This window comes from Protopterus annectens, chromosome 13.part0, assembly GCF_019279795.1.
Source record: "Protopterus annectens isolate FY-2018-M chromosome 13.part0, PAN1.0, whole genome shotgun sequence".
Taxonomy (NCBI): domain Eukaryota; kingdom Metazoa; phylum Chordata; order Ceratodontiformes; family Protopteridae; genus Protopterus; species Protopterus annectens.
The window spans coordinates 4,847,357-4,872,621 of record NC_056747.1 but is presented as its reverse complement, the minus strand read 5'-3'; the positions used below and the strand labels follow the sequence as shown (position 1 = coordinate 4,872,621).

The 25,265-nt window shown below is 42.3% G+C and overlaps 1 protein-coding gene across 1 annotated transcript in view; it reads right to left on the bottom strand.

The window, feature by feature from the left end:
- Positions 1-628: 628 nt before the first annotated feature.
- Positions 629-25,265, bottom strand: part of AP3D1 (adaptor related protein complex 3 subunit delta 1) — a 3,080,434-nt gene continuing 3,055,797 nt past the window's right edge. Inside the window, exon 36 of the mRNA XM_044055492.1 lies at positions 629-1,309. Coding sequence (XP_043911427.1) covers positions 1,211-1,309 — 99 coding nt within the window. The 3' untranslated portion in view covers positions 629-1,210. The remainder of the gene's footprint in view (positions 1,310-25,265) is intronic.

Here is a 25,265-nt window from a genome sequence, read left to right as displayed (position 1 = left end):
GACTTCTGGTTATGCAAGGAACTTCCTTGTGGGCTTTTTGGAGTCCCCTTGATTACCCGTGTTCAAGTCTTGCTTAGGATTAAAGATATCAGTGCTACAACTTGCATATCAAACACCTGAGATGATTATTAAAATGACCCAATAGCAGAGTATCATAAGAGCTGTTAGGAAAACGTAAGGGCGTGTTTGTCAGGTACTGACAGCCACAATCAGGTGCATACACACACACATGCACAGATACACCTTCAAGTGCTCTGCAGTCTGCAAAGCTTGCAAGAACAGATGTTGATTGAAAGACCCAGTACTGCGAATGAGATGAATTCAGACTACCAAAAAGTGCATTAGCATTACAATGATCAAACAAACCTGCAGAGAGATTTAAATATACGGTGAGACTCTTGAATGATAATCATGGCAAGTGCCACCTCGTACAGCTCTTTTATACATATTTATATATTATATATTTATATACAGATAGACACAAACACACGCATGCGCAGTAATGGCCAGCTCTTCTGTTAAACAAAAATAAAAGACAACAATGAAGGGGGGCACTTTTGATTTTCCAGTTTACACAGAGCAATTCATCAGAGCTGCAGTGTTAGAAGCAATCAGAACATACAAAGTGTTGGTGTTTTAAGATTCCATCACCTTCTCAAAGCCTTTATTCTAGACAAAATGTAGTGTCCATGGTAACAAAAACATTGGAATAAGTACAGTCGCTCTTTACAGAAAACTCTTTCTAGGGAATCAGATGTGAAGGCATTCTTCACAGTACAGAGTGCAGTATGCAATTTAATTAACTGCTTGCAAAAAGATTGGTCAGTTCTCACAACACTAACCAGTGATGCAAATGTTTTTATCTTTATACCCAAACTAGCAACAGGTGTTTGATGTGCCCCCCTCCCCACTTCTGAAACACCCACAGCCACTGTTAAACCACATCTGCTATAAGGCCTACAAGCTGGAAAAGAACAGTAAATGGCTGAAGTAACAGGACCAAAAAGAGGGGGGCTGAAGTAACAGGACCAAAAACAGGGGGCTTGTACTGTTTTGTGGTAATACACAGACTTCAAATAGTTTAAACTGGGTACAGTTGTTGGGGTAAATTAAACTCATGGTGCCTGGTACAATACATACGTTAATGGAAACAACGTAACATTTAAATCCTTTTTAGTGTGGCAGCAGCAGTAGTATTTAAAATGAACATTCAGCACTTCTTAGACAGCATTTCCTTGATTTCATCCAGCAAGTTGCTTAGAAATGAAGAGTCGCTGCATTTTGCATCAACAGAAACATGATTTTCCCCCTGCAAGTAAACAAACAAATAGGTAAACAAGCATTTCAGAGACGATACACATATACAGAATACCCACACACTGACATCCACACATCTTTACTTAAAAAAAATAAAATAAAATATGAAACAAAACCAACTCTGTTATGTTTCAAAACTAATTGCTTATAAGCTAAGCACAGTTTGAATGCCGACTGGTGATGTTGTAACTGCAATGATGTAAGAACACATCACTACGTCTGTTCGGAAATGGCGCTCACCCATATGTACATTGGAGAAGCAGCATGTCAACCCCCTATCGAAATAATGCAGCGATCTGCCACACAAGAGTCCCTCTGTACCACTCTGTGCACCAGTACAATTGGCTACCCCTGAATACAGCAATGTCAATGACCTGTAATTGGGCATGCTCACTTAGGTATCTATCATCTGTGGCTCTATAAATGGGCATGCTCAAGTTAGGGATCTATCATCTGTGAATCTATAAATGGGCATGCACAGTTACAAATAAATGAACTGTGGTTCTATAAATGGGCATGCTCAGTTACAGATCCATGATATGTGGCTCTATAAATGGGCACATACAGACTCATGACCTGTGGCTCTATAAATCAGCATGCACAGTTATATAAGTATCTATATAAATGGCTGTTCAAAGTTAGGAATCCATGATCTGTGGCTCTAGTGGTCCCTAATGATGCCACAGCCAACACTCCTCCCCACCATACAGCTCATCTTACAAATGTATATCCCAGTTTTTTAGTGACCCAAACCCAGACCAGTCACACTGCTCATTTTATGAATAGATACCCCTCTTCACCACACTGCTGATTTTATAAATCTACAACCCCGATGATTTAGATTCACAACCCTCCGCATCACAATGCTCACCTTATAAATGTATATCCTTCATGGTTTTACAGATTCATCCTTCCATTCATTTTATAAAAGTGCATCATTGGTAGTTTACAGCCTCACCTCCCCCACCCTGGTGATTTAGACTCACATTACCCCCCCCTCAGGAGGTTTACAGATAAAAGGCACTCTGATCACAGCTCACTTCACAAGCGTGTTTCCATGACTTTTTAGCGTCGCACTCAGCAATCTCTTTGCTCCATTTTATAACAGAACCCACCGAGTGCTTTACGTACTTAAACCTGTTCCCATCTTTTACCAGAAAGGCTCATCCAGACTCTGCTACACTTTGCTGTGAAGGAAAGGTTAGTTTGCTTATATTTTTTGTATTACTGTATTGCCTTTCTATATTTTGAATACTGTAGTTTGTTTTCTTTACCTTGTGTTTTGCTTGCATTCTGTTTTAACAGCATATTAAAACTTCAAAAGAGACCACAGCGCTCTCTGTTCTGAGTCGGGCAGAATTTTTCCCCGCCCTCCCACCTATTTAAGTTGTCTTGTTAAATACCACTGTCTTTCTAGTTGCCCGCCTCTTATGTTAATCTGACCATATATCTCATTTCTCTCTACTTTCACTGGCTTATGTGAGTAATCACAAAATCATCATTTTTGAAATCCCACCCCTTCAATTATTTAAATTTATTGGCCATCCTACAGTATTTCATAGTACCAAATTACAAAAGTGACCACCCCTTTCAATCCATCTTGCTGTTTTAAAAATAGTAACTCTCCACTAAATCTTAACTTTTTAAATAGGTAAAACTCAAGTTACCTACTTTCACACCTAACTTCTGTAGTGCACACTGCAGAGTGCATTCTTTTCAATCTTACCTTTAAGCATCCCTGTGACTAGCACTTTCTCTAATACCTGCTGGAAAGCACTAGGAAGCCTTAAACTCATATAAACACTGAACTCTCCTTGTTAATAAGGAGAAATTAATAGTAGGCAATAAACAGCCTATAATTGCAAAGTACCTTGCTAAGGAAACAGCTCCTGTACTTTACAAAGAAAAAAAAAAAAGCCCCAAACCAGACATGTCCAAGGGTCAGCTTTCGGTGATTTCCCCTGTCCACCTGGTGAATCTGGGCATACTGGGGCAATGCAGCAATTGCCTCATGTACACAGACAACCCTCTCCTCCTACCACCCAACACTACAACCTGTGAGAGATGCACTTACATAGCCAAAATGGAAGCAAAGCTCTCTCCACCCAAGATTCTGCTAAACAGTCAAGAGGAGAAGGTTAACACCCACACTACACCTCAAGCAACACATAGCCCTTCTAAACCCGCACCACCAACACCCACATATAGCAACACTAAATCCACATATGCAGAGGCCCTTAACTGTAACCTGCCCAAGCAACAAAGACCTCTGAAGCTGAAATGCAAACAAACACCAATCACAACCAATGTGTCACATAGTTCACAACACCAGTGTGCCACCCAGCAACAGCCCCTAAGGCAAGACAATGTACCTAACACTTTAGTCATAGGTGACTCTATAGTCCGCACACTGATGTCCCTCTCACCAGGTTGAATAAGGAGAAAATTACAGTCAGCTGCCTGTCGGGTGCCAGGATTCGCCACATAACGCATGCACTCAAGTCACTCCACAACAAGTACAAATATGACTCTGTCATTGTCCATGTTGGAGTGAATGACTTGAGACGTACCTCCCTGGACTACATGAAAAGAGACATGGAAGAGCTCTCGGATCATGTGGCCCAGGCAGGTATGACCCTAGCCCTGAGTAGCATCCTGCCTTCGCCCAGAATGATACCACAATATAAGGATAAAATGACTGACTTCAACAATTGGCTAAGCTTATGGTGTCATTCAAAGGGGATCCAGTATCTGTCTGCCTGGGATGACATGACTGACAGACCACGTTGCTTTGCCAGAGATGGTCTGCACCTGTCGCCCCTGGGATTCAGGTTACTGGCTAAGGCTCTTGCCACCCCTATAGTGCCTTTTTTAGGCAAACTTCAAAGGACAAAACCACCACCGTAACAGGTACAAGCATGCAAAATCTGAAGGTAATGCTACTCAATGCTAGAAGTCTAAACCTCAAAATGCACTCCCTCGAGGCACTCCTAAAAATGGAGAACATCGATATCTGTGCAGTAACTGAGACCTGGTTCAAGGCTCTAGAGAGCACCCCTGCAATACCAGGCTACAACTCTTACCACACTTTTCGGCCACCAAACCAGGACCGAAACACTGAAGGTGGAGGAGTGTCAATATTCACCAAGGATATTCACACCACCAGGCTAGTTGGCCAACACAATGTGTCTGAAATTCTCCAAGTGCAACTAACACTAGGTAAGACTGCAATCCAAATTGTAGCTTGCTACAGATCCCCCACCATACCCCAAGATTCTCACTACACCTTTTTAAACACACTGGAAAATATTAAGATAGAACCAAACACCCTAATACTGGGTGATTTTAACTACCCTGCCATTAACTGGGAAAACTACTCATGTCCCAACACCTTTGCGCAACGGTTCTTGGAATTCATATTCCAACGCCCTGGATCAACTAATCCATAGTCCCACCAGGGGCTCCAATATCCTACACCTGGTCATTACCAACATGGCAAATCAATGCTCCATACCTATGGTCACCCCCTCGTTAGTCAGGTCTGACCATAAGCTAATCACCCTTAACATCCACATCCCACCCGCACCCCCCAGTAAAGAAACCACCATAAAAAACTTCTCCAAAGCCAACTTCATGCTACTCAAGTCAGAAGTGACAAACTTCATGACACCCATGCAGACAGGAACTGAAAGTTCAACTGCTGAATCCTACACTAAGGCACTGTACAAGCACATCCACTCATGCATGAATCGTGCCATCCCAAATAGAACCAAAATGCTCTCATCCAAAAAAAGGAAGCCAATCTGGTGGTCCCCTGCCATAAACAAACTTTACAACAAAAGGAAGAAACTTTTGCAGAAAAGAGGAAAATCCCAGGATGCAAAAAACGCCCTTACTGGCCTCAGTAAGAAACTGAGATGCCTCATAAAATCCTCCAAAGCTAGTTATGAAAATAAAATTGCCAAAGATTCCAAAGACAACCACAAAGCATTCTATAACTATATCAAGAATCTAAATGGCAATGCTCAGATCTGCTCTGAGCTAAAACAGAATGGCAATAAATATACTGATCCAAAGGATATTGCCAATATCCTGGCAGATCGATTCAGTGCCAACTTCACCCCCTCTCACCCCTAAATGGCCCATCTCAATACCGGAAGATTGCCAAATTCCAGTAATAACGGCCACACAGGTACAAAACGCACTCTCTAAAGCCAAGAATACAGCATCCATGGGACCAGATGACATCCCGGGCTCTGTACTACATGAACTACAATATGAACTGGCACCTCACCTAAGTGTCATGTTTAATCATAGCCTCACCTCAGGTTTTGTGCCCACTGAGTGGCGCAGAGCTACAGTTATCCCAATCCACAAGGGGATCCACCTTGGATCCCGGAAACTACCGTCCCATCAGTCTGACAAGCCTTATCTGCAAGGCCATGGAGCATATTATCATGGAACTTATAAACAAAGACATTGGCAACCTTCAAACACTGGACCCCACCCAGTTTGGGTTTGTGAAGGGCCGATCTTGTCTCCTGAACCTGATTGACTTCTTTGAATCAGTCTCCAGAGCCATGGACAAGGGTAAGGTGGTCCACACAGCCTATCTAGACCTTGCCAAGGCCTTTGACACCATCCCCTACTCTGGAATCATAGATAAACTTACTAAGTTGGGTATTAATCCCTATGTCACCCAATGGGTTGCTAAATGGCTTACTGATAGAACCCACACTGTAAAAGTAGCCAACTCCAAATCCAGCTCCAGACAAGTGACAAGTGGAGTACCTCAGGGTTCAGTCCTGGGGCCGCTCTTGTTTGGCATCTACTTCTCTGAAGTACAGGTCAACACTAAGGGACTCTGGCTAACAAAGTTTGCAGATGACTGCAAACTGGGAGCCATTATTGAATCCCCAAATGATGTGGATACTCTACAAAAGGGCCTTACAGAAACAGATGCTTGGTGCCAGAGCCATGGGCTCAAGCTCAATGCCAAGAAATGTATTGTTATCCCCTTTGGGAAAAAACATGTATCCATGAATTACCATATAGGTGGAAGTACACTAAACACAGAAAGTGTGATGAGACTTAGGGACACAGGTGGACAGTGGTCTCACCTTCGATAACCACATCGCCACAACAGTCAGGAAATCCTTCTATGTGGCACACCTCATCACGAAGGGCTTTTCATCCAGAAAAAAGGAGGTCATTGTCCCACTGTACTCATCCCTCATTAGACCCATTATAGAATACAACGCCCCATTTGGTATGTACCTCTCAAGACATCTGCAACAACTGGAAAGGCCTCAGAAATACCTCACTAAAAGAATCACAGGCCTAAAGCAGATGCCCTACGCTGACCGCCTTAAAAACTCCAGCTATACTCTGTCGCATATCGTCTACTCAGAGGCGATCTCTGCTTAACATACAAGGCCATGTCAAACCCAGAGCTGTTGGACATGCTACACTTAAAGAAATCCCAATCCCTCAGAGCTACACGCTCCAGGGATCTAAACCTTGTCATCACAATAAACAAAACATGCTGGAGGGATAGGTTCCTGACCCAGAGACTCCCCAGACTCTGGAATAGATTGCCCATACATGTCAAGCAGAGTGCCTCTTTGGACCTCTTCAAGAGGAACCTTGACGTTTGGATGGGAGAAAGGAAATTCACCCCAGGGATCACGTCAGTCGCCCTGCTAGACAGGGGTCCAGGAAAGTAAATAATGTGGGAAGAAATAGCCAGGGAATTGTTATGGCTAGGCTTGTATAGGCCCTAGGGCTGACAGCCTAGTACCAACCTATGAACCTATCACAATGCTCACTTAAGCACCTTCCCCATGTGTCTTACAGACAACACCTCTCATGATCACACTCATCAATGTCCAAGTGCTTTTCATTGGTGGTTTTCCTACTAACACCCATCCCACTCACAATGCTAACTTCATTGCGCCATTTACCTAGCGACTTACTGACATACACCTTCAATTCACATCACTCTCTTTGAACTGTATTGCCCTCACCCCTTTAGAAACCCCCAAGCTAATCACAATGGTCACTTTACAATAGTATTTCCTTCGAGGTTTATAGATACACTCCCAGTGATCCTACCACTTACTTTACACCACTACTTTCCACATGGTGTCCAAATGCCCCATGCCTGGTAACAGTGATCACTTCACAAAAGCAACTCACTTTGTAACAGGATTTTCCTGGTTGTTTAGTGACTGCACCTTGACTAAACAGCTCACATAATAGCAGGATGTCCATATTGGTATAATGCCCATACCCCGGTTGTACAACTCATTTTGTAACAAGATTTTCCTGGTTGTTTAGTGACTGCAACTTGACTAAACAGCTCACATAACAGGATGTTCATAGTGGTATAATGCCCATACCCTGGTTGTACAACCAACTTGGTAACAGGAATTTCCTGGTTGTTTAGTGACTGCACCTTGACTAAACAGCTCACATAATAACAGGATGTTCATAGTGGTACAATGCCCATACCCTGGTTGTACAACTCACTTTGTAACAAGATTTTCCTGGTTGTTTAGTGACTGCACCTTGACTACACAGCTCAAATAATAACAGGATGTTCATAGTGGTATAATGCCCATACCCTGGTTGTACAACTCACTTTGTAACAGGATTTTCCTGGTTGTTTAGTGACTGCACCTTGACTAAACAGCTCACATAATAGCAGGATGTTCATAGTGGCATAAAGCCCATACCAAGGTTGTACAACTCACTTTACAACAGATTTTCTGTGGTGGCTTAGTGTCCACAACCTTATCACACAGTTCACTTTGTAAGAGAATTGCCCTGGTGGTTTTATGCCCTCACCCTGACTGCACAGCTCACGCTATAGTAACTTTTTCTGATGGTTTAGGGCTCACACTCTGATAATACAGCTCACTTAACAGGATTTCCAAGGTGGTTTAGTGTCTGCACCCACATTACACAACTCACTTTACAACAGAATTTTTGTTATGAACTGTCCACACTCTGACAATACAGCTCACTTTATAACAAGACTTCCCTAGTGATTTACTGCCTGCACTCTGATTACACAGCTCACTTTATAGCAGGATTTCCATGGTGGTTAACTGCCTGCAGCTTGACTGCACATCAAACTTTATGACAGGATGTCCTTGTTGATTTACTACCTGCACCCTGACTGCAGAGCTCACTTTATGACAGGATTTCCATGGTGACTTATGACAGGATTTCCCTGGTGATTTAATGTGTGCACCTTGACTGCACAGCTCACTTTATGGCAGGATGTCCATGGTAACTTATGACAGGATTTCCTTGGTGATTTACTGCTTGTACCCTGACCACACAAGCTCAGTTTATGACAGGATCGCCATGGTGATTTATTACAGGATTTCCATGGTGATTTACTGCCTGCGCCCTGATCACACAGCTCACTTTATAAAGTACAGTTGTGTACACTTACCATAAATGTAGATGTTTGATTGTATTCACTGTTGCAGTCATTACATTTGGGTAATCCTGCTGGCAGGTTGCCCTCAGTCGGCCTGAATATCAAAGTCTTGGGTCCTGCGTCGGTTGCCGTCTCCTCTTCCATGACGGCAAGTCGTCGGGTATAAAACATAGAGCCGATGCCGCTTTATTCAGTTTTTCTTGCCCCAGATGTCCGGTGCCCCCCAAATGGGGAGCAAAAAAAAAAAAAAAACATATATATATGTATATATATATATATACGGGTTCACTTCAATTCACTGAACTTTCAATTCACTGACTTTCATTTCGCTGACACCATTTCACTGAAATTCATTTCACTGAAACTTCATTTCACTGAAAGTTCATTTCACTGACAACTATTATTAGCAATAAAATGGAATATTCCCCCTTCCCCACTGTAGTGCGACCCTGGAGTTAGAATATATAGTTAGGGGTGTGAGCCCCCATCAGTGTGGGGCAGCCCCCACTTCATTTCATATGATATTCTTATGTTTTAATATAATATTGCTTAGTAAAGAAAAGTGGGGGCTGCACCCCCACACTCCCCGATGTGGGGCTCTGCCCCCACACCCCTAACTATATATTCTAACTCCAGGGTCACACTACAGTGGGGAAGGGGGCATATTCCATTTACTTTGTAATAATACTTGTCAGTGAAATGAACTTTCAGTGAAATGAAGTTTCAGTGAAATGAATTTCAGTGAAATGGTGTCAGTGAAATGAAAGTCAGTGAATTGAAAGTTCAGTGAATTGAAGTGAACCCATATATACATATAAATAAACAGCAATATACAAGTAAATGCATTTTTAGCAACATAAACTTTACCTTCACCTAAAAGCAAATGCACCACAAAGGCCTTAGAATATAGTGAAGGAAAAAGAAGTTTTAGAAAAAAGGGGGATGGCTGTTGCGGTGGGCCTGCAACAGTGAATACACTTGAACATCTACATTTATGGTAAGTGTACACAACTGTACTATGTTCTTCATGTTTCACTGTTGCAGTCATTACATTTGGGTAGAATCCCAAAGCTATGGATGGGAGGATGGAACTAAATAGCATTAGGGGTGGCTATAAGGCCCTGCAGAACTGCAGTGACAAAGCCTGCCCTGGATTTGGAGAAGAGAAGCAAATGATAATGCTTTGTAAAAGTATGAACAGAGCTCCAAGTAGCAGCTTCTAGAATGTCTTTGGTTAGAACTCCTCTGAGAAAAGCTGCTGAGGTAGAGGCAGCCCTGGAGGAATGTGACCTGATTCCCTTGGGCACTGGTTTAACATGATGCAAGTAGCAGAAACGAATGCAGTGGCTTATCCACTTAGAAATACTCTGCTTTGAAATAGCCTTCCCCTCTGATCCTGCAGCAAATGCCACCAGTAGTTGCTCAGACTTTCTTAAAGATCTGGTCCTGTTTAAGTAGAATCTTAGTTGTCTGTGTACGTCCAATGAATGCAGAATCTGCTCCCCCTTTGTTCTGCGGATTTGGGTAAAATGTTGGCAGGTGAATAGTTTGGTTAACAGCCACACTGGATACCACCTTAAAGGATTGGTCCTGAGGGAATGGATTTTTGACCAGTGCTGGCGAAGCCTGTCTGGGGCAATTAGGATAATTTTTGGTTTTTCCTGTCTGACATTTAGTAAGACCTTGGGGAGAAGAGGCAGAGGAGGAAAGGCATAGACTGATAGGTTTCTCCAACTGAAGGATAGGGCATCCACTTTCCATGCTTATCTGTGATAAGTCGTTGTGCAGAATTTGTCCAGTTGATAATTTTGGGGAGAAGCAAATAGATCTATGTCTGGGCTCCCCCATTTCTGTGTTACCATGCTGAAGACGTGTGGATCCAGTTTCCACTCATGTGGGTCCATAATATTTCTCGCTTAGGTCGTCTGCCAGAGTATTTTGTTTTCCTGGCAGGAATTGTGCTTGAAGATGTACTTGGTAAGTCAAGGCTGTGTCCCACAATGCCGTGGCTAGTTTGCAAAGGGGGTAGGAATGTGTACCCCCCTGCTTGTTTATGTACCACATAACCGTGGTGTTGTCCGCCTTTATCAGTAGTTGTCCTGGATTAAGTAAGTCCTTGAAGGCTCTCAGGGCATTCTGAACAGCTAGCATCTCTTTCTGGTTGATATGCAGATGCATTTGTTTTGGGCTCCATATGCCCTGAATGCATCTCCCCGCCAGGTGGGCCCCCCAAGCCTAGTCTGATGTGTCTGTAGTTAGGGTTTGGGTGGCAAGGGGTAGAGTGAAAGACTGTCCCTTGTTTTGGTGACATGTTGGTATACACTGAAGAAGGCTGGGTTTGAACCTGGGCCGAAACCGGTATGTGTGGGACCTACTTGGTGTTTTGGTAGTTTATTAATGCTTCAATAAACTACTTTTCACAGTCCGATTTTTGTTGCTGGCGTTCACTTTTGTTATTCATTGGAATTGCAGCCGTGCAACTCCTTGCGTGCAGGATATACTTTGTCTGATGTCTCTGCCCACCAAAGAAACTCCTGTTGTAGGCAGGGAATGAGAGGAATCATTGTTTCCAGACTGTCACAATGTTGACTCCATAAACATTTTAGATACCACTGAAGTTTCCTCATATGCAGTCTTGCATATGGAATTAGTAGAATGCAGGATGCCATGAACCCCATAGCCTGCAGAATTTGTCTTGCAGATAATTGGGTTTTTGTTGACATCTGTTTGAAGTATATAGTCAGTTGCCTTTGTTTGTCGGGCGTAAGATAAGCCATCTGGGCAGCTGCATTCAAGCTTGCACCCAGGAATGTAACTTATTGAGAGGGTACCAGTTGTGATTTATTTTCGTTTATTGTTTTCCCTAAGCATGTTAGAAGCCTTTTTACAAACGCCAGATGTTGAAGAAGAATGTCCTTGTTTTCTGCTTGAATGAGACAGTCGTCCAAGTAAGGATAGATTTGTATGCTTCTTTGTCTGCAAAATGCAATTACTGGTGCCAGGCACTTTGTAAAGACCCTGGGCGCAGTAGATAAGCAAAAGGGCAGTGTAGAGAGTTGGTAATGCATAAAACCTGCCTTGAAGCGGAGGTATCTTCTGCAGGATTCTCTTATTGGGATATGCAGGTATGCCTCTTTTAAGTCTATGCTGGAGATACTGCTAAATGCTAGTACAATGTAGCATGCTGGAGATACTGCTAACTGCTAGAACAATGTAGCATGCTGGAAATACTGCTAACTGCTAGTACAATGTAGCATGCTGGAGATGCTGCTAACTGCTAGTACAATGTAGCATGCAGGAGATACTGCTAACTGCTAGTACAATGCAGCATGCTGGAGATACTGCTAGTACATTGTAGCATGCTGGAGATACTGCTAGTACAACGTAGCATGCTGGAGATACTGCTAACTGCTAGTACAATGTAGCATGCTGGAGATGCTGCTAACTGCTAGTATTAATGTAGCATGCTAGAGATACTGCTAACTGCTAGTACAATGTAGCATGCTGGAGATACTGCTAACTGCTAGTACAATGTAGCATGCTGGAGACAATGTTAACTGCTAGTACAATGTAGCATGCTGGAGATATTGCTAACTGCTAGTACAATGTAGCATGCTGGAGATACTGCTAACTGCTAGTACAAGGTAGCATGTTGGAGATACTAACTGCTAGTACAATGTAGTATGCTGGAGATACTAAGTGCTAGTACAAGGTAGCATACTGGAGATACTGCTAGTATAAGGTAGCACTCTGGAGATACTACTAATTGCTAGTACAATGTAGCATGCCGGAGATACTGCTAACTGCTAGTACAATGTAGCATGCTGGACATACTGCTAACTGCTAATACAAGGTAGCATGCTGGAGATACTGCTAACTGCTAGTACAATGTAGCATGCTGGAGGTACTGCTAACTGCTAGTACAATGTAGCATGCTGGATATACTGCTAACTGCTAGTACAGTGTAGCATGCTGGAGATACTGCTAACTGCTAGTACAATGTAGCATGCTGGAGATACTGCTAACTGCTAGTACAAGGTAGCATGCTGGAGATACTAACTGCTAGTACAATGTAACATGCTGGAGATACTGCTAACTGCCAGTACAATGTAGCATGCTGGAGATACTGCTAACTGCTAGTACAACATAGCATGCTGGAGATAGTAACTGCTAGTACATGGTAGCATGCTGGAGATACTGCTAACTGCTAGTACAATGTAGCATGCTGGAGATACTGCTAACTGGTAGTACAATGTAGCATGCTGGAGTTAGTAACTGCTAGTACAAGGTAGCATGCTGGAGATACTGCTAACTGCTAGTACAATGTAGCATGCTGGACATACTGCTAACTGCTAGTACAACGTAGCATGCTGGAGATACTGCTAACTGCTAGTACAATGTAGCATGCTGGAGATACTGCTAACTGCTAGTACAATGTAGCATGCTGGATATACTGCTAACTGCTAGTCCAAGGTAGCATGCTGGAGATACTGCTAACTGCTAGTACAACATAGCATGCTGGAGATAGTAACTGCTAGTACAAGGTAGCATGCTGGAGATACTGCTAACTGCTAGTACAATGTAGCATGCTGGAGATACTGCTAACTGCTAGTACAATGTAGCATGCTGGATATACTGCTAACTGCTAGTACAATGTTAGCATGCTGGAGATACTGCTAACTGCTAGTACAATGTAGCATGCTGGAGATACTGATAACTGCTAGTACAATGTAGCATGCTGGATATACTGCTAACTGCTAGTACAACATAGCATGCTGGAGATAGTAACTGCTAGTACATGGTAGCATGCTGGAGATACTGCTAACTGCTAGTACAATGTAGCATGCTGGAGATACTGCTAACTGCTAGTACAATGTAGCATGCTGGAGATACTGATAACTGCTAGTACAATGTAGCATGCTGGATATACTGCTAACTGCTAGTACAACATAGCATGCTGGAGATAGTAACTGCTAGTACATGGTAGCATGCTGGAGATACTAACTGCTAGTACAATGTAGCATGCTGGAGATACTACTAATTGCTAGTACAATGTAGCATGCCAGAGATACTGCTAACTGCTAGTACAATGTAGCATGCTGGAGACAATGTTAACTGCTAGTACAATGTAGCATGCTGGAGACATTGCTAACTGCTAGTACAATGTAGCATGCTGGAGATACTGCTAACTGCTAGTACAATGTAGCATGCTGGAGATACTGCTAACTGCTAGTACAATGTAGCATGCTGGAGATACTGCTAACTGGTAGTACAATGTAGCATGCTGGAGTTAGTAACTGCTAGTACAAGGTAGCATGCTGGAGATACTGCTAACTGCTAGTACAATGTAGCATGCTGGAGATACTGCTAACTGCTAGTACAATGTAGCATGCTGGAGATACTGATAACTGCTAGTACAGTGTAGCATGCTGGATATACTGCTAACTGCTAGTACAAGGTAGCATGCTGGAGATACTGCTAACTGCTAGTACAACATAGCATGCTGGAGATAGTAACTGCTAGTACAAGGTAGCATGCTGGAGATACTGCTAACTGCTAGTACAATGTAGCATGCTGGAGATACTGCTAACTGCTAGTACAATGTAGCATGCTGGATATACTGCTAACTGCTAGTACAATGTTAGCATGCTGGAGATACTGCTAACTGCTAGTACAATGTAGCATGCTGGAGATACTGATAACTGCTAGTACAATGTAGCATGCTGGATATACTGCTAACTGCTAGTACAACATAGCATGCTGGAGATAGTAACTGCTAGTACATGGTAGCATGCTGGAGATACTGCTAACGGCTAGTACAATGTAGCATGCTGGAGATACTGCTAACTGCTATTACAATGTAGCATGCTGGAGATACTGATAACTGCTAGTACAATGTAGCATGCTGGATATACTGCTAACTGCTAGTACAACATAGCATGCTGGAGATAGTAACTGCTAGTACATGGTAGCATGCTGGAGATACTGCTAACTGCTAGTACAATGTAGCATGCTGGAGATACTACTAATTGCTAGTACAATGTAGCATGCCGGAGATACTGCTAACTGCTAGCACAATGTAGCATGCTGGAGACAATGTTAACTGCTAGTACAATGTAGCATGCTGGAGACATTGCTAACTGCTAGTACAATGTAGCATGCTGGAGATACTGCTAACTGCTAGTACAATGTAGCATGCTGGAGATACTGCTAACTGCTAGTACAAGGTAGCATGTTGGAGATACTAACTGCTAGTACAATGTAGTATGCTGGAGATACTAACTGCTAGTACAAGGTAGCATGCTGGAGATACTGCTAACTGCTAATACAAGGCAGCATGCTGGAGATACTGCTAACTGCTAGTACAATGTAGCATGCTGGACATACTGCTAACTGCTAATACAAGGCAGCATGCTGGAGATACTGCTAACTGCTAGTACAATGTAGCATGCTGGAGGTACTGCTAACTGCTAGTACAATGTAGCATGCTGGATATACTGCTAACTGCTAGTACAGTGTAGCATGCTGGAGATACTGCTAACTGCTAGTACAATTTAGCATGCTGGAGATACTGCTAACTGCTAGTACAAGGTAGCATGCTGGAGATACTAACTGCTAGTACAATGTAACATGCTGGAGATACTACTAACTGCCAGTACAATGTAGCATGCTGGAGATACTGCTAACTGCTAGTACAACATAGCATGCTGGAGATAGTAACTGCTAGTACATGGTAGCATGCTGGAGATACTGCTAACTGCTAGTACAATGTAGCATGCTGGAGATACTGCTAACTGGTAGTACAATGTAGCATGCTGGAGATGGTAACTGCTAGTACAAGGTAGCATGCTGGAGATACTGCTAACTGCTAGTACAATGCAGCATGCTGGAGATACTGCTAACTGCTAGTACAATGTAGCATGCTGGAGATACTGCTAACTGGTAGTACAATGTAGCATGCTGGAGTTAGTAACTGCTAGTACAAGGTAGCATGCTGGAGATACTGCTAACTGCTAGTACAATGTAGCATGCTGGAGATGCTACTAATTGCTAGTACAATGTAGCATGCCAGAGATACTGCTAACTGCTAGTACAATGTAGCATGCTGGAGACAATGTTAACTGCTAGTACAATGTAGCATGCTGGAGACATTGCTAACTGCTAGTACAATGTAGCATGCTGGAGATACTGCTAACTGCTAGTACAATGTAGCATGCTGGAGATACTGCTAACTGGTAGTACAATGTAGCATGCTGGAGTTAGTAACTGCTAGTACAAGGTAGCATGCTGGAGATACTGCTAACTGCTAGTACAATGTAGCATGCTGGAGATACTGCTAACTGCTAGTACAATGTAGCATGCTGGAGATACTGATAACTGCTAGTACAATGTAGCATGCTGGATATACTGCTAACTGCTAGTACAAGGTAGCATGCTGGAGATACTGCTAACTGCTAGTACAACATAGCATGCTGGAGATAGTAACTGCTAGTACAAGGTAGCATGCTGGAGATACTGCTAACTGCTAGTACAATGTAGCATGCTGGAGATACTGCTAACTGCTAGTACAATGTAGCATGCTGGATATACTGCTAACTGCTAGTACAATGTTAGCATGCTGGAGATACTGCTAACTGCTAGTACAATGTAGCATGCCGGAGATACTGCTAACTGCTAGCACAATGTAGCATGCTGGATATACTGCTAACTGCTAGTACAACATAGCATGCTGGAGATAGTAACTGCTAGTACATGGTAGCATGCTGGAGATACTGCTAACTGCTAGTACAATGTAGCATGCTGGAGATACTGCTAACTGCTAGTACAATGTAGCATGCTGGAGATACTGATAACTGCTAGTACAATGTAGCATGCTGGATATACTGCTAACTGCTAGTACAACATAGCATGCTGGAGATAGTAACTGCTAGTACATGGTAGCATGCTGGAGATACTGCTAACTGCTAGTACAATGTAGCATGCTGGAGATACTACTAATTGCTAGTACAATGTAGCATGCCGGAGATACTGCTAACTGCTAGCACAATGTAGCATGCTGGAGACAATGTTAACTGCTAGTACAATGTAGCATGCTGGAGACATTGCTAACTGCTAGTACAATGTAGCATGCTGGAGATACTGCTAACTGCTAGTACAATGTAGCATGCTGGAGATACTGCTAACTGCTAGTACAAGGTAGCATGTTGGAGATACTAACTGCTAGTACAATGTAGTATGCTGGCGATACTAACTGCTAGTACAAGGTAGCATGCTGGACATACTGCTAACTGCTAATACAAGGCAGCATGCTGGAGATACTGCTAACTGCTAGTACAATGTAGCATGCTGGACATACTGCTAACTGCTAATACAAGGCAGCATGCTGGAGATACTGCTAACTGCTAGTACAATGTAGCATGCTGGAGGTACTGCTAACTGCTAGTACAATGTAGCATGCTGGATATACTGCTAACTGCTAGTACAGTGTAGCATGCTGGAGATACTGCTAACTGCTAGTACAATTTAGCATGCTGGAGATACTGCTAACTGCTAGTACAAGGTAGCATGCTGGAGATACTAACTGCTAGTACAATGTAACATGCTGGAGATACTACTAACTGCCAGTACAATGTAGCATGCTGGAGATACTGCTAACTGCTAGTACAACATAGCATGCTGGAGATAGTAACTGCTAGTACATGGTAGCATGCTGGAGATACTGCTAACTGCTAGTACAATGTAGCATGCTGGAGATACTGCTAACTGGTAGTACAATGTAGCATGCTGGAGATGGTAACTGCTAGTACAAGGTAGCATGCTGGAGATACTGCTAACTGCTAGTACAATGTAGCATGCTGGAGATACTGCTAACTGCTAGTACAATGTAGCATGCTGGAGATACTGATAACTGCTAGTACAATGTAGCATGCTGGAGATACTGATAACTGCTAGTACAATGTAGCATGCTGGATATACTGCTAACTGCTAGTACAACATAGCATGCTGGAGATAGTAACTGCTAGTACATGGTAGCATGCTGGAGATACTGCTAACTGCTAGTACAATGTAGCATGCTGGAGATACTACTAATTGCTAGTACAATGTAGCATGCCGGAGATACTGCTAACTGCTAGCACAATGTAGCATGCTGGAGACAATGTTAACTGCTAGTACAATGTAGCATGCTGGAGACATTGCTAACTGCTAGTACAATGTAGCATGCTGGAGATACTGCTAACTGCTAGTACAATGTAGCATGCTGGAGATACTGCTAACTGCTAGTACAAGGTAGCATGTTGGAGATACTAACTGCTAGTACAATGTAGTATGCTGGAGATACTAACTGCTAGTACAAGGTAGCATGCTGGAGATACTGCTAACTGCTAATACAAGGCAGCATGCTGGAGATACTGCTAACTGCTAGTACAATGTAGCATGCTGGACATACTGCTAACTGCTAATACAAGGCAGCATGCTGGAGATACTGCTAACTGCTAATACAATGTAGCATGCTGGAGGTACTGCTAACTGCTAGTACAATGTAGCATGCTGGATATACTGCTAACTGCTAGTACAGTGTAGCATGCTGGAGATACTGCTAACTGCTAGTACAATTTAGCATGCTGGAGATACTGCTAACTGCTAGTACAAGGTAGCATGCTGGAGATACTAACTGCTAGTACAATGTAACATGCTGGAGATACTACTAACTGCCAGTACAATGTAGCATGCTGGAGATACTGCTAACTGCTAGTACAACATAGCATGCTGGAGATAGTAACTGCTAGTACATGGTAGCATGCTGGAGATACTGCTAACTGCTAGTACAATGTAGCATGCTGGAGATACTGCTAACTGGTAGTACAATGTAGCATGCTGGAGATGGTAACTGCTAGTACAAGGTAGCATGCTGGAGATACTGCTAACTGCTAGTACAATGTAGCATGCTGGAGATACTGCTAACTGCTAGTACAATGTAGCATGCTGGAGATACTGATAACTGCTAGTACAATGTAGCATGCTGGATATACTGCTAACTGCTAGTACAAGGTAGCATGCTGGAGATACTGCTAACTGCTAGTACAACATAGCATGCTGGAGATAGTAACTGCTAGTACAAGGTAACATGCTGGAGATACTGCTAACTGCTAGTACAATGTAGCATGCTGGAGATACTGCTAACTGCTAGTACAATGTAGCATGCTGGATATACTGCTAACTGCTAGTACAATGTTAGCATGCTGGAGATTCTGCTAACTGCTAGTACAATGTAGCATGCTGGAGATACTGATAACTGCTAGTACAATGTAGCATGCTGGATATACTGCTAACTGCTAGTACAACATAGCATGCTGGAGATAGTAACTGCTAGTACATGGTAGCATGCTGGAGATACTGCTAACTACTAGTACAATGCAGCATGCTGGAGATACTGCTAACTGCTAGTACAATGTAGCATGCTGGAGATACTGATAACCGCTAGTACAATGTAGCATGCTGGATATACTGCTAACTGCTAGTACAAGGTAGCATGCTGGAGATACTTATAACTGCTAGTACAAGGCAGCATGCTGAAGATACTGCTAACTGCTAGTACAACGTAGCATGCTGGAGATACTAACTGCTAGTACAAGGTAGCATGCTGGAGATATTGCTAACTGCTAGTACAATGTAGCATGCTGGAGATACTGCTAACTGCTAGTACAATGTAACATGGTGGAGATACTGCTAGTACATTGTAGCATGCTGGAGATACTGCTAGTACAACGTAGCATGCTGGAGATACTGCTAACTGCTAGTACAATGTAGCATGCTGGAGATACTGCTAACTGGTAGTACAATGTAGCATGCTGGAGATGGTAACTGCTAGTACAAGGTAGCATGCTGGAGATACTGCTAACTGCTAGTACAATGTAGCATGCTGGAGATACTGCTAACTGCTAGTACAATGTAGCATGCTGGAGATACTGATAACTGCTAGTACAATGTAGCATGCTGGATATACTGCTAACTGCTAGTACAAGGTAGCATGCTGGAGATACTGCTAACTGCTAGTACAACATAGCATGCTGGAGATAGTAACTGCTAGTACAAGGTAACATGCTGGAGATACTGCTAACTGCTAGTACAATGTAGCATGCTGGAGATACTGCTAACTGCTAGTACAATGTAGCATGCTGGATATACTGCTAACTGCTAGTACAATGTTAGCATGCTGGAGATTCTGCTAACTGCTAGTACAATGTAGCATGCTGGTGATACTGATAACTGCTAGTACAATGTAGCATGCTGGATATACTGCTAACTGCTAGTACAACATAGCATGCTGGAGATAGTAACTGCTAGTACATGGTAGCATGCTGGAGATACTGCTAACTACTAGTACAATGCAGCATGCTGGAGATACTGCTAACTGCTAGTACAATGTAGCATGCTGGAGATACTGATAACCGCTAGTACAATGTAGCATGCTGGATATACTGCTAACTGCTAGTACAAGGTAGCATGCTGGAGATACTTATAACTGCTAGTACAAGGCAGCATGCTGAAGATACTGCTAACTGCTAGTACAACGTAGCATGCTGGAGATACTAACTGCTAGTACAAGGTAGCATGCTGGAGATATTGCTAACTGCTAGTACAATGTAGCATGCTGGAGATACTGCTAACTGCTAGTACAATGTAACATGGTGGAGATACTGCTAGTACATTGTAGCATGCTGGAGATACTGCTAGTACAACGTAGCATGCTGGAGATACTGCTAACTGCTAGTACAACGTAGCATGCTGGAGATACTGCTAACTGCTAGTACAAGGTAGCATGCTGGAGATACTGCTAACTGCTTGTACAACGCAGCATGCTGGAGATACTGCTAACTGCTAGTATAGTGTAGCATGCTGGAGATACTGCTAACTGTTAGTACAAGGTAGCATGCTGGAGATACTGCTAACTGTTAGTACAAGGTAGCATGCTGGAGATACTGCTAACTGCTAGTACAATGTAGCATGCTGGAGATACTAACTACTAGTACAATGTAGCATGCTGGAGACACTGCTAACTGCTAGTACAATGTAGCATGTTGGAGATACTAACTGCTAGTACAAGGTAGCATGCAGGAGATACTGCTAACTGCTAGTACAATGCAGCATGCTGGAGATACTGCTAGTACAAGGTAGCATGCTGGAGATACTGCTAACTGCTAGTACAAGGCAGCATGCTGGGGATACTAACTGCTAGTACAATGCAGCATGCGGGAGATACTGCTAGTACAACGTAGCATGTTGGAGATACTGCTAACTGCTAGTACAATGTAGCATGCTGGAGACACTGCTAACTGCTAGTACAATGTAGTATGCTGGAGATACTGCTAACTGGTAGTACAATGTAGCATGCCGGAGATACTGCTAACTGCTAGTACACTTTAGCATGCTGGAGATACTAACTGCTAGTACAACATAGCATGCTGGAGATACTGCTAACTGCTAGTACAATGTAGCATGCTGGAGATACTGCTAACTGCTAGTACAACATAGCATGCTGGAGATACTGCTAACTGCTAGTACAACGTAGCATGCTGGAGATACTGCTAACTGCTAGTACAAGGTAGCATGCTGGAGATACTGCTAACTGCTAGTACAACGTAGCATGCTGGACATACTGCTAACTGCTAGTACAACGTAGCATGCTGGAGATACTGCTAACTGCTAGTACAATGCAGCATGCTGGAGATACTGCTAACTGCTAGTACAATGTAGCATGCTGGAGATACTGCTAACTGCTAGTACAATGTAGCATGCTGGAGATACTGCTAACTGCTAGTACAATGTAGCATGCTGGAGATACTGCTAACTGCTAGTACAATATAGCATGCTGGAGATACTGCTAGTACAATGTAGCATGCTGGATATACTGCTAACTGCTAGTACAATGTAGCATGCTGATGATACTGCTAACTGATAGTACAATGTAGCATGCTGGAGACACTGCTAACTGTTGGCACAAGATAGCATACTGGAGATACTAACTGCTAGTACAATGTAGCATGCTGGAGATACTGCTAACTGCTAGTACAATGCAGCATGCTGGAGGTACTGCTATCTGCTAGTACACTGTAGCATGCTGGGGATACTGCTAACTGCTAGTACAATGTAGCATGCTGGAGATACTGCTAACTGCTAGTACAATGTAGCATGCTGGAGATACTGCTAACTGCTAGTACAAGGTAGCATGCTGGAGACACTAACTGCTAGTACAATGTAGCATGCTGGAGATACTGCTAACTGCTAGTACAAGGTAGCATGATGGAGATACTTCTAACTGCTAGTACAAGGTAGCATGCTGGAGATACTGCTAACTGCTTGTACAACGTAGCATGCCGGAGATACTGCTAACTGCTAGTACAACGTAGCATGCTGGAGATACTGCTAACTGCTAGTACAACGTAGCATGCTGGAGATACTAACTGCTAGTAGTAATGAAGTTTCGTAACGCAGTGCAAATACATAAAGAAGCACACAGAAAATAATTTCTTGATGTCATACAAAAACTCAGGTCTGCAGAACAAAAGTGCTGCTGGCACTGTCCAGGCTATATTACTTCTATTACTTCCATAATACTTGTACTGATGTCATACAAAACTCAAGTCTGCTGAACAAACATGCTGCTGGCACTGTCTAGGCTATATTACTTCTATTACTTCCATAATACTTGTACTGATGTCATACAAAAACTCAGGTCTGCTGAACAAAAGTGCTAATGGCACTGTCCAGGCTATATTACTTCTATTACTTCCATAAAATATTTGTACCCATGTCATACAAAAACTCAAGTCTGCTCAACAAACGTGCTGTGGCACTGTCCAGGCTGTATTACCTTCCATAATATTTGTACTGATGTCATACACAAACTCAGGTCTGCTGAACAAAAGTGCTGTGGCACTGTCCAGGCTATATTACTTCTATTACTTCCATAATACTTGTACTGATGTCATACAAAAACTCAGGTCTGCTGAACAAACGTGCTGTGGCACTGTCCAGACTACATTACTTCTATTACTTCCATAATACTTGTACTGATGTCATACAAAAACTCAAGCCTGCTGAACAAACGTGCTGTGGCACTGTCCAGGCTACATTACTTCTATTACTTCCATAATACTTGTACTGATGTCATACAAAAACTCAAGTCTGCTGAACAAACGTGCTGTGGCACTGTCCAGGCTATATTACTTCCATAATACTTGTACTGATGTCATACAAAAACTCAGGTCTGCTGAACAAAAGTGTTGCTGGCACTGTCCAGGCTACATTACTTCTATTACTTCCATAATACTTGTACTGATGTCATACAAAAACTCAGGTCTGCTGAACAAAAGTGCTGTGGCACTGTCTAGGCTATATTACTTCTATTACTTCCATAATACTTGTACTGATGTCATGCAAAAACTCAGGTCTGCTGAACAAAAGTGCCTTTGGCACTGTCCAGGCTACATTACTTCTATTACTTCCATAATACTTGTACTGATGTCATACAAAAACTCAGGTCTGCTGAACAAACATGCTGTGGCACTGTCCAGACTACATTACTTCTATTACTTCCATAATACTTGTACTGATGTCATACAAAAACGCAGGTCTGCTGAACAAACATGCTGTGGCACTGTCCAGGCTACATTACTTCTATTACTTCCATAATACTTGTAGTGATGTCATACAAAAACTCAGGTCTGCTGAACAAAAGTGCTGTGGCACTGTCCAGGCTACATTACTTCTATTACTTCCATAATACTTCTACTGATGTCATACAAAAACTCAGGTCTGCTGAACAAATGTGTTGGCACTGTCCAGGCTATATTACTTGCATGATACTTGTACTGATGTCATACAAAAACTCAGGTCTGCTAAAAAAAGTGCTGCTGGCACTGTCCAGGCTATATTACTTATATTACTTCCATAATACTTGCACTGAAAACAATTATGAGACAAACATCATTCTGGACTTTTTTGACTTATAATATATTACACATTACTGAATTAAAAACTGTAAATGCATTAACTTGAGTCTGGTAGTTGTCCCACAGGATTAAGGTTATGAACTGTTAATGAATGCTTCTTGTATTCTAGAGTTCAGTTCCCTCAGCTTCCAGTTGCTTACTGTGTACCCCTGAGTAAGTCACTTAACCAAACAGATCTCTATTGCAAATGGGAAACTGGTTGATGCGTCTTGGTCATTTCCTGGACTGCATGAAATGGTTATCCCTATAAACATGTCTATCATGGTAAAGACAACTTTTTTTTTGCAAGCTTTTAACAGCTTTTAGTGCCCAAATGACATTTACATTTGTTTAGTATATGTTAAATGATAAAGAATATAAGAACGTCTGTATGCTGAAGGTTGTGCGACAAATTCCACAGCCAACAAGGGAAACGCACAGAAATGGTACAATATAACCTTCTATTCATCCTTCAAAGAGGATCTGCATTCTGCTACAGATGCCAATAACTAATACAATACAATATTATTCAACACGTGGAGGAACACTTGCAGATAAACGCTCCTTATCCAGGAATAAAATAAACAAAGTTTGATAGCAAGTGGATAGGAGCGAAGCTAGACAGCAAACAAATATAGTTCAAGTCCAACACAAAGCCCTTCAGAGTTTCAAATATTCCAAGTAATCCAAATAGAACCACCAAGTCCTGTGGTAAATATTCTTTATTCAACAGACAAGCGCTTTCGCTGAGTACAGCTTCTTCAGGTGAATTGAACTTAATACAATACAATAGTTTTATTTCAACAATAAATGTGCACTTGTAGAGCCACTGCCATCTAGAAGACGGCAGCATAGTACCAAAGCAGGAAGGGTTGATATAAACGCCTCGTGGAAGTCACTGTGTGGATATGTGTGTGTGAAATAGTATAAAAGAAGACTCATCTAACTGATGTCAGGATAACCCTGCAAGTTCCACAGTTAAGAGTGAAGAGGATGGAATCCTGGGAAGCCTGTCATTATAACTACTCTCTGCCCATAAAGTGTGGAGTATCTCTGAATGTGGCAGGGATTCTTATAGCCCAAAATAACACTGCGCATTCATTGTATGTTAACACCATCCCTCACCGATGTTAACTGTAAATGTTCTTGTTTCCAATCCTAGACCTAAGATACTGTAAAGTTCTTCCAGCAAATGCCTTATGCCATAAAAAGCATGATCTACTGCACATATAAATCTATGGAAAGGAAAGAAACTGCTAGCCTATTATAACCCATAATCAAGAAAAAGTCACTGGACTAGTTCCACACACACACATGTGTGTGTGTGTGTGTGTGTGTATATATACATATATATATATATATATATATATATATATATATATATATATATATATATATATATGATGTGTGTGTCTGCGTGTGTGTGTGTGCATATATATATATATATATATATATATATATATATATATATATGTGTGTGTGTGTGTGTGTGTATATATATA